The sequence below is a fragment of the Stenella coeruleoalba genome (genome assembly GCF_951394435.1).
Source record: "Stenella coeruleoalba genome assembly, chromosome: 15".
NCBI classification, from domain to species: Eukaryota; Metazoa; Chordata; class Mammalia; order Artiodactyla; family Delphinidae; genus Stenella; species Stenella coeruleoalba.
Window position 1 is genome coordinate 49625055 of NC_137161.1, and position 10897 is coordinate 49635951.

Below are 10897 nucleotides of genomic sequence, written 5' to 3' on the forward strand. Positions count from 1 at the left end.
TCCCATCTCTATGTGGGTCCCAATGTCCCCACATCTCATCCAGCATTTTGGGGGTATGCCCTGGGGTCTCGGGCGACTTCCCTGCTGGAGACTCCACATGCCTTCCTGGGAGTCCCGGTGCTGGCTGTGTTGGGCCGGGTGGATCCTGGAGGCCTCCTACCACCTGATGCTGAGGCTGGAGCCAGCCTTTTCCACCGCGTGGTAGCTTGTGTGCAGCAGGCGGCTGGCCTGCTCTGAGCCCTCGCCCTGCAGCCAGTGCCCATACAGCTCCTGGACTCCAGGCGCGTCCTCTGGTGCCTCGGTCCTGACCATGCTGTATAGCTTCTCAACCTGCTGCAGAAGCTCCTTGCCAGGCATGTCAGGGGCCTTGAGCTGGCCTCCACCATTCAAGCAGCCTGTGGCAGAGAAGGACGGGCAGAAGTGTGGTCAAGGGGAGGGTGTCAGCACACGGGGTCCCATTGGGCCCACTCTGTGTGCAGCTACCTGCAGGGCAGGCCATGACCTCCACATAGTGGTATGGGCAGCGCCCTCGCTTGAGCTTTTGTACCAGGTTCTGGATGTTGCGGAAGCCGTAGGCCGCGGCGAAGTGCAGCAGGACCTGGCCCTCCCTCTCCAGAGTCACCTCTTGGAGGTCCTTGTTCCTGAGGGCACACAGAGCAGGCTGTCCACACGGCACACCCAGGCTTCCTCCCGGGTGGGGGACAGTGATAGGGGAGGGTAGAAGGCTCCCTTCAATGAGTGGGGCAGGTGGCCTCAGCCCCAGCCTTGGTTTCCTAGTCTGTAGAATGGGAACCCCACCTTCCCAAGGTCTGACAAGGGCCCCAGCCCGCCCTCCCTGGAATGGGGACTCACGTTGGGACACACCCTGTGCCAGGAAAACTGTCCTGCCACCATGGGCCTCTGGGGCCCTGGGTCACCGTGCTGTGGGTAGGGGACACTGGGTCCTATGATGAGGAGACCAAGGGCTGGAGAGCTCTGGCCCCTTCACATGAGCCAGAGGGGAGGGCCCAGCTCCTGCCTGGTGCCCCGAGAGGCTGCCCTGCCCCAAGCTCCAGCCCTTCCCACTGACCTCAGGGGTCTGTAGGTGACTTCAGTGACGTGGATTCCAAAGAGCTCCTGGGCTGCATGCCGGAACACGTGCTCCAGGTAGCCCCCCGAGCCCCCACCCTGATGGCTGGTAGGCTCCTGGGCAGATACACTGCTGCACCTGGGGAGGAGGGCATGGCCTCAGGTGGTAGTGGGGCTGCTGTCCACCAAGGCTTCTGGGTAACCTCTGTAACTTCTGTTTGAGAGCACTTGCTTTCTAAGTGGAAGATGAGTCACAGACTCCAGGGCTTTGTGGGTGTGTCAGGAGGAGGCTCTGGGGGAAAAGGACTGTCCCCTCCGTCATGTCACCTGTTCTGGGGAGCTCAGACCTGTATGAAGCTGGGGTCAGCTCTGATAACCATCAGCCAATTGTCCACAGGCTGCCTCGTGAACTCAACCACCTCTGGACACCAACACATACCACGGGGCAGATGCAAAACCAACCAGAAGGAAGCTGAGGCAGAGAAGAGGGGCGAGGACAGTGCCTGCCCCCGCCTCATCCCTTCTGCTGCCCACCAGGACACCTCTGACCCCAAGGTCAAGAGCACCCCAATGCTGGACAAGCTTACTGCCCCTGACATGGCAGGCACGACGTACAGACTGTCCAGGGGAGCCGACTCCAGCTCTGACAGCGAGACCCCTTCTTCTTCCAGCAGCTTGAAGACTTCTCCTACGATGAGACCACAGCACAGACAGACGCTCTTCAGCTGAATCTCAACAAAAACAGAGACCATGAAAGGTCCCCACCACCTGCATCCCTAGCAACCTGTGAGTGGCCAGACGTCCAGCCCGTGATCGTGAGTGGGGGATGAACCCAGCCAGAGGCAACTCCACTTCTGAAGGGCCTCCCGGTGCTGTGGTGGGGCAGACGCGCCTGACCCTGGGGTGCCTCGCAATGCGCCTGGAGTGGGCAGGGCACTGCGTCCCTGGACAGCGACCCTTCCTGGATCGTCTGCCTCCCGGGTGGGCATTCATTTTTCTTTTAAGCATTTGGGAGCCTCTGCAAGGCTGCTCAACTCACAGACGGGGTGACCAACATGAGCCAGGGGGATTGTGCTGGGCCTTATGCTGGGGACACAGCGCCAGCAGGCTCGGGGCCCCGCACCTGTTGTGATGACACAATCCACATCGCGTGTCTGGTGCTCTTGGCTGAAGAAGTCGGGTCTGGAGGCTTCCAGCTTTTTGTCGTAGCAGGGCATCACCGTCACGTGGTAGATCTTGTCGGGGGTCAAATGCTGCGTGGAGAACACGGCAGTGGTGCAGCTGCCTGGCCCCAGCAGCAAAGGCTGAGGCGGGGGTGACAGCACAGGCACGGCTGGGAGCACAGTTCTGTGTGTGGGTCCTGACCACTGCAGTCTTGGCTCATTTTGTAAGATGTCCCTGTTACCTGCTGCTGGGAGAAGAAGTCCTTGACCAGGGAGCCCATGACCTGCTGCGGGGACCGGGCGGTGCTGATGTAGGGGAGGAGGACGTTCCCGTGGGTCTTCTCGGCGTAGCAGATCCAGCCTGAGGCCGACACAGGGTGGGGGTGGTGGGGGAAGCGAGCAGGGCAGGGGTGTGACTTTCTGGGGTGGACCGACTTGTACAGGAGTTAGGAGCCCGCTAAGCCCCCACTGTGCTGTCGCCGATACGTATCTCAGGTGTCCCTATGATCACCCCTCTGGGAACTGAAGCGACTACAGGTGACCCTCAGGCAGTGCCTGCTGACGAGCCCCTCCCCCAGCACTCCCGTCACCCATGTCCAGCTGTTGACATCGGTCCGCAGCATCAGCATACCTGGGCAGGCGGAAGTCAGCACAGGCAAGGCCTGCTTGGAATCGGCTTGTGCTCGGAATCGCCGCACGAACTCCCACTGGCTCTCGAGGAGGCTGAAGTTCCTCGAGAAGGCGGTATCAAACACGTAGTGTGCCCCTGCAAGGGAGCACCCACCTCACCCCAAGAAGGATGGCCACAGCCCCAGGCGCTGCCCACCTCGCCCCGGGAGCAGGGCTCTGCCTTCCCGTGGGGCGTCACATGACACGCTGGTGTGCATGCAGACAGCCCGGTGTCCTTGGGCTTTCCTTCCTTTGAGCTCGGTGGCTGCCAGGGACCAGGCCAAACTCTGCATGCTGCCTAGGGCAGCCGCCGGCACCGGGGCTCACCCCACGTCCTCCCAGCCCTACTCCCAGCACGCAGAGGTCGACCAGCTGATCTGAGCCAGAACCCAAATCAGACCTGGGAGATGTGCCTTGATGGTGATAGTTTAAAAACAATATTAGGAGTGGGTAAATTCCAGACTCGGGGAAGTGCAACATCAGAATTCAGACAGCTTTCTATTAAAAGGCACTGCTCTCTGTATCAAAACAGAACTTCAAGTTGAAGTCAACCTCAGATAGAGTTCCTGATGTGTTTAAGCCCAGTGATAGTGGGGCATGACGAGCCCCTCGCCAGCTCTCGTGTCCAAGCTGGAGCTCACCCAAGGTTCAGCACCTACCTATTTTTTTAAAGAACGCAGTTAATTTCCTGGCAGTGTCTGTAGGATTCAGCTGAAATCTCACAGCCAGCGATGCTCTGGACTGGGGAGAGACCGAGATGACAACCAGCCTCTGCTGATCGGGCGCCACCATCTGCAAAGCAAGGGACCTGCCGCTCACTCTGTGTGTTTAACAGATTCCAAGCCTAACTCCATCAGGCATGTCATTTTTGCAAACACGTAGAACCTAAAGTTTAGGGTTAACACTTCAATGTCAAAATACAAGTAATTGACTGAGATCCCACCGATGAGACCTAAAAACGTCAGGAGTCACTAGGAGACATAGGACAAAGGGCACCAGAAGATGAGCTGCCCTGACAACACGAGTGAGGGATGCTGGGGTTGATGTCGGGTTAGAGTGGCATTCCAAAGACTGTCCCACCGCTCACCTTATTAGCACCTAGAACCTTCCGCAGCTCCTCGTGGCTCTGCTGAGTGATGAGCACGGTCTCTGCCGAAGTGACGCAGCCACTGCACGCCAGGCAGTCGTCCAGCGAGATCTTGGCCCTCTCCAGCTTCTTTGTCCCTCCATCCTGGAAGCACAAGAACCTGGTACCCCAAGGGCCCTCCGCATGAGGACGTGGAGCTCTCAGATGATGGGACCCACAGGAAACCTTCATTCTCCGTCTCACAACACTGACAACCAACTACTGGGTTTATGTGCTGTAACTTCTTAGAAATTAAATATTTATTGCAGAAACACGTATACACGTTCTAGATTTTCATAGTGGCACCAAATTCTAACTTCGGTACAAACTTGGCTGCACGTCAGATCATACTGAAGAGGCTTGCTGCCCGCCAGGGGTGGGAGACGGGCATTAAACCTGCAAAGGAGCAGCTGACTCATCACAGAGGCCCTGGACAGTCATTGGTCCCCAGGCTGCCCTCACGGGGCTGTGGGGACAGGAAAATGCCCAAGGCCAGGCTCTAAATGGAGGAGGAAGAGAAAGGCAAGGGCAAAGATTAAGGAAGAAAGGACAGAGGGACAAGGAAAGGGGCAGAGGGAGGAGATGGCAGGAGCCTGTGCCCACCTGGGCTGTGCCTGCCCAGTGCCAACACATGGAAGAGTGGGTGAGGGACACAAGGGGCAGTCACACTGTCAGACTCGGCCAGACAGTTGCAGAACTTGGTGTTCAAGCCAGCTTCCAGGCTGGGCAACTCTTCTTAGCTGCAAATGATCCCAGTAGAGCCCCTTCACTCCCTCTGCACACACAGGAGTGGTCTGAGCCAGGGCCAGGCGAGCTTCAGGGGCCCAGAGTGTTACCAGGGGGCTGACAAGACAGGAACTCCCTTCCAGCCCAGATCACTAGGCCTTACTTAGCACCAAAGCCACAATTTGAGCTCAGTGCATTTTCCCAGGTTGGACTGGTCTCAAGGACAGGCTGTGATGCTGTGCTGAGCAGGGGGCTGATGTGCTTCCGACTTCCCTCCAGATCAACCACTGCTGCTCTGGAGCAGCGCCCACTTGGTCCCTAAAAAGGACCCAGTCTTCCGTGCTGTGCTGGGCTTAGGCGGGACCCGTGGTGTGCTGCTGCGTTACCCTCCTGGGCTGAGTGAACAGTGGCTCTCTCCTTGTGAACTCTGGATCCTGTTGTCTGGCCCTACCGTGAACCATCCTGTGGCTCCTCCCCTGCTTGGGCAGGATTCCTGGGCCAGCGTGCCTGGTGGTGCCTGCGGTCCCTGGGACAGCACAGATGTTCTTGAGAGTCCAAATGGCAAACAGTCGGGGTAAATTTTAACGCCATTGGATTAGGATCTCGTCATTGCTAAATTACACAGGAAGTAGGTGTTCCCTAAGAACAAGTGGTCTGGACTAGAAAATCTTACACAATTACAACTCAGAGAGAGAAGGAGAGAGGGAGGGGATGCGGGAACTGCCATCTCTGCAAAGAGCTCTCTGCAGAACATATCTGAGAAAGGATTGGTGAGACGTGCAAGGTCCTGTGGCCCCTGCATTTGTCACTCGACGGAGCAGTGAAACGTGCTTCAGGCCAACCAAGCTGGCACTTACCTGACTGACTTGGAAGTAACTCCCGTCATCTTCGACGTGGATCTTGGCTACGCCACTTCCCGGCCTCTTATCCACCTTCATGGGCTTGATGCAATCCTATACCAGTAAGAAACCCCAACGGGCACCTGAGTGCACAGAGGCGGAAGAAGAGGGGCAGCCTAATGGCCACACCACCACCTGGGACGAAAACTGTGCCCTGATTCCGGTCTTCCTGCACCAGAAGCACTCTTAGCGCTATGGATTTTGTCACTACTTTCCCTACTCACTCACGCTTGGTCAGACACTCTGTCCGACCAAGAGTCGCTCTGCAGGTCACAGTCAGATGGAGGCGGTGCTGACTGGGCCTGCACGCTAACCTGTCTGCAGACAGCACCAACCCCCGCCCTCACCTTCCTCAGCGTAAACGTCTGGCGGGGCACCGTGGCCAGTTTTTCATCGACTGCTGGGAAGAAGCCAAGGGGTCGCTAGGAACGCTTGGCCCCGCCCAGTTCCTGGAAGAAAGTTCCTTTCTTTGCCCAACTCCTGGAGTTCTCGCGGTCTCTCTCAACAGGAGCACCTCACTGGCCATCGCATTCCCAAAGGGAACTAGCCCCAGAAAGCCTTAGTGGGAGGCCTGTCCGAGCTCCTCCTGCCGCTGTGCCGGGACCAGCCCCACCCGTTCCTCCTCCTGGGACGGCTTAGCTATGGCCCTCCGAGCCCTGGTCCTGCACGGCTGGTAGCAACCGATAAGCGGAGACATCAGATAAGGGCGGCCGGTTCTCAAGTGCAGCTGTCCTGTCCCCTTTGGGGGCAAGCTCTGTCTTCCCCCCCAGGGGCGACACCTACGACGACCACCGCGGTGACTCCAGCGGAGCACCTCCCAAGTCCTCGCAGCGGGGTGGGGCCGTCCCACTCTGTTCACACGCAAGGAATTGGCCAGGGAAGCTCGGCAGGGTCTCCCGGGCCCCAAGCTAGGTGAGTTCGGCTGCAGTGGCCGCCCGGGAAGGGGACGCGGAAGCTACGGGGCTGTGCGACCCAGCAGCCCCGCTTCTGAGCCCCTCTCTCAGGGGAGAGACTGCGGCGGAGGGGGCTCCCCGCGCACGGCCGCCGCCCTACCCGCCCACCTGAGACGGCGCGATGAAGTCGTCCAGGTCCGTCAGCTGCAAGGCCCCGCTGAAGAGCGACGCCATGGTGCCACACTGCCGCCCGCCGCCGAGCGCAGGTGTCGCCAAATGCCGCGAAACGGCGAAGCGGTTCCGCCACGCTGCCGGAAAGCGTCCGCATGGCTCATGCGCGACTGGCTAAGCGGCCGGGTGTCTGGCAGGCGCGGGTTCCCTGCTGGCGGCCCCGGGCACCTCTCACTCTCCACCCTGCCTGGGCGCCGGCCGGGAGGCAGAGGGGCGGCGGGGCGGCGGGGAGGCGAGGGCGCCTCACTCGCGGTCCCGGGCTCACCTGCCAGCCAGGTGTGCGGCCCCCGCCGTCTCCTCCCCGGGAGAGATGCAGCCAACTTTCTTTACTTGGCTCCGGACGCAGCCCAAGAGCCCAGAAGGGCGCCGGGTACGCAGAGACGCCCAGTGTCTGTTGAAAAGAGAAGAAAATGAGAGTGACGGGGAAGGGGAGCCGTTCCTCCCGAGGCTGCGGCTCAGTGCAGAGCCCTGGGGTTCTCGGAGAGAGTCCGCGGTTATTTCAAAGACCAGCCTGAGAAAACTCCAGTTCCCTGTGAGATTTTATTACCTGAGACAGAACCGTTGCTGGCTGGACTCAGTTCTTGAGTCGTCATGTACAGGTAATGACCACTTTTTATGGGGCTTTCCAGAAAACGCCAGTGATGGAGTCTGGCACATCCCCGGGACCCACGTGGGCCCAGTCCTGAAGGTGCCTTGGCAGGATCAGCCCCAGAATACCCGCGGGCACGGCATGATCTCACATGCTGGGGGCCCATTCCAGCCTGTGCTCTTCCTGGGGTTCTTGTTCTGATGTGGGCTCTACCGGGTGATACCTCATCTACCTGCGGGTTAACTGTGACGTCCAGGTGCCTGAGGCCCAGGTGTTGGTGCTGCCTCCTCCAGCACCTGCTGCCTCTCCTCTTGGCTCCCAGGATGGGAACTTCCTTCTCAGCAGTGAGAGGGGCTTTCACCAGGGGCTGTACCTGGTGGGCTTCCAGGCCCCAGCACCCACCATCCTGGCAATATCTGACTAAAGTCTGGGGTTCGATGCCTGAAATCTCAACATTCTCACTCATTATTAGAACCAGACAAATACAAAATAAACTTAGTTTCACTGCAGTGCCCCAGAGAACGTTTACAAAAAATGTGTGAGGATAATAAGTGCTGTTGGGATGGGGCCAGGATGAGGGTCAGTTAGGCTGGGGCGATGGAGAGGGTTTATAGCATAGGGGGCTCTGGCTGAGGCTGGGGGACAAAGGAGGGCTCTTTTAATGCTGGAGGGGGACAGTTTGCGTGTAGATATGCAGGGCAGTTTCCATCTCTCTCCCCCAGAACCAGTGGAGCAAAGGTGGGGGCTAGTCAAAAGATGGAAACTGCCCAAGTGACCATCGGCAGATGCGGATAAAGGAATGTGGTCCATCCACATCGTGGACTGTCATTCAGCTATAGAAGGATGAAGCACTGACACACTGTAATGTAGACGAACCCTGAAAACACTGTGTCTAGTGAGAGAGCCAGACACAGATGCCACTACTGTGTGATTCCACTTATGTGAAATGTGCAGAACAGGCAGGTCCATAGATACAGGAAGTAGATTAGAGTTACCAAGGCCTTGGGAAGGGGCTTCAGTTTGAGATGATGAAAAAGGTTTGGAAATAGATAGTGGCGATGATTGCACAACATTGTGAATGTAACTCTCGCCACCGAATTGTACACTTAAAAATGGTTACAATGCCCAATTTTGTTATATATATTTTAACACAGTTTTAAAATTAATAATGTAATATGTTAAAAACCATTGAATCGCACACTTTATTTATTTATTTAATAATTTTATTTATTTATGGCTGCTTTGGGTTTTCACTGCTGCCTGCGGGCTTTCTCTAGTTGTGGCGAGCGGGGGCTACTCTTCATTGCGGTGTGCGGGTTTCTCATTGGGGTGGCTTCTCTTGTTGCAGAGCACAGGCTCTAGGTGCGCGGGCTTCAGTAGTTGTGGCTCTCGGGCTCTAGAGCGCAGGCTCAGCAGTTGTGGCGCACGGGCTTAGTTGCTCTGCGGCATGTGGGATCTTCCTGGACCAGGGCTCAAACCCGTGTCTCCTGAATTGGCAGGCGGATTCTTAACCACTGCGCCACCAGGGAAGTCCCTGCTATTGATTTTTTTTTTTTACTTATTTATTTTTGGTTGCATTGGGTCTTCGTTGCTGCACGGTGTGCGGGCTTCTCACAGCGGTGGCTTCTAGTTGTGGCACGCGGGCTCAGTAGTTGTGGCACACAGGCTTAGTTGCTCCGCGGCATGTGGGATCTTCCCGGACCAGGGCTCGAACCCGTGTCCCCTACATTGGCAGGCGGATTCTTTGTTTTTGTTTTTTTGCGGTACGCGGGCCTCTCACTGTTGTGGCCTCTTCCGTTGCGGAGCACAGGCTCCGGACACGCAGGCTCAGCAGCCATGGCTCACGGGCCCAGCTGCTCCGCAGCATGTGGGATCTTCCCGGACCAGGGCTCGAACCTGTGTCCCCTGCATCGGCAGGCGGACTCTCAACCACTGTGACACCAGGGAAGCCCTTGCTATTGATTTTTAAATCAATCTTATTGTGGTACAGTTTATGCACAATAAAGGCATCCATTTAAAGGGTACAGTCCAAAGAGCTTTGGTGGTTACACAGATCCGTGAAATCTCCACCTCAGTCAAGACAGAACATTTCCATCAGCCCCAAAAGATTCCTCACTGTTACTCCTGCGAACAGGAATCCTGAGTTTTAGTGAAGTTTTCTGGCCCCGGCAACCAGTGATGTGCTTTCTGTCATGAGGGATTCGTTTGCAATTTAACATTTTTATAGAAACAGAATCATACATTATGTACCCTTTGATATCTGCCCCTTTCACTCAGCATAATGATGTCGAAGTTCATCCTTTTCCCCCAAGTATGAGTAGTCTGTTCCCTCTTATTGCTGACCAGTAGGTCAGCATATGAATAATACCATATTTTGTTTGTCCATTGGTCTACTGATGGAAATTTGTTTTTCCCCATTTTTGGCTATGGTGAATAGAGTTGCTATGAATATTCACGTACGAGACTTTGTGTGCACATCCAGGTTTATTTCTCTGGAGGGATTACTTAGGAGGGGAATGGCTAAGTTGTATGGTTAGGAGTATACCTAACTTCTTAAGAAAATGCCGGATCCAGGTGGAAAATGGCGGCAGCAGCTGGATCCTGGGTTTCTGGGCTGCGAGGTTCGTTCCCAGCTGCAGCTGGAGCAGCCTATGTCGAGTGGCGCCGTGGTGAGGAGGGCTCAGCTCGCATGTGGAAGGCCCTCACCTACTTTGTGGCGCTTCCTGGGGTGGGAGTGAGCACGCTGAACGTCTTCCTGAAGCACCACGGAGAGGAGGAGAGACCTGAGTTCATCACCTACCCGCATCTCCGCATCAGGGCTAAGCCCTTTCCCTGGGGAGATGGTAACCATACCCTATTCCATAATCCTCATGTGAATTCACTTCCAACTGGCTATGAAGATGAATAAAGAGAACCTGGACCACTACCCAGTGGGGACCACAGCACTGGTTTGGACCATTACTCTGCACACATGGACCAGAAAAGTGTATAGGACCTTAAGCTCACCTTCTTGTATCCAGTGATGACCATTATACTGATCTTCTGTCCCTTTACTTATGGCAGGAGATGGCTTTAATAAATAACTTAGTCAAGGGACTTCCTGGCGGTCCAGTGGTTAGGACTCTGCGCTTCCATTGCCAGGGGCCTGGGTTCGATCCCTGGTCGGGGGACTAAGACCCCACAAGCTGCATGGCGTGGCCAAACAAAAACAAAAAATGCGCAGCAGAAATGCCCGCACTGCCTTGTGCTCCCACCACCAGATGTGAGTCCCACTGCCCCAGGCCCAAGACACACTTTCCTTGTCAGACCCTTTAAGTGTCCTCGTTCTGGCGGGTGTGTCTTGTGTGGGGTTTGATCTGCATCTCCCCAGTGAGTTGGGCATCTTTTCATGTGCTTATCGGCCATTCACACGTCTTCTTTTATGAACTGTCTGTTCAGATCTTTGGACTGTCTTTTAAAAACAGCTTTCCTGGGGCTTCCTGGTGGCGCAGTGGTTGAGAGTCCACCTGCCGATGCAGGGGATGCGGGTTCAT

The 10897-nt window shown here is 56.4% G+C and overlaps 1 protein-coding gene and 1 pseudogene across 2 annotated transcripts; one reads left to right on the plus strand and one right to left on the minus strand.

Moving 5' to 3' along the window:
- Positions 1 to 27: 27 nt before the first annotated feature.
- CIAO3 (cytosolic iron-sulfur assembly component 3) lies at positions 28 to 6798 on the minus strand. The gene is made up of 11 exons (XM_079944511.1): positions 6713 to 6798; positions 5610 to 5705; positions 3988 to 4131; positions 3560 to 3692; positions 2863 to 2997; positions 2474 to 2592; positions 2192 to 2321; positions 1684 to 1756; positions 1070 to 1207; positions 484 to 641; positions 28 to 395 (listed from the first exon to the last, which is right to left on the minus strand). Exons 1-11 carry the CDS (start codon positions 6776 to 6778, stop codon positions 157 to 159), a joined length of 1431 nt encoding a protein of 476 aa, XP_079800637.1. The 5' UTR covers positions 6779 to 6798; the 3' UTR covers positions 28 to 156.
- Positions 6799 to 9945: 3147 nt separating this feature from the next.
- Positions 9946 to 10394, plus strand: LOC307198146 (cytochrome c oxidase subunit 6A1, mitochondrial-like; annotated as a pseudogene). The gene has a single exon. The product of its transcript is annotated as a cytochrome c oxidase subunit 6A1, mitochondrial-like (transcript).
- The last annotated feature ends 503 nt before the right edge of the window (positions 10395 to 10897 follow it).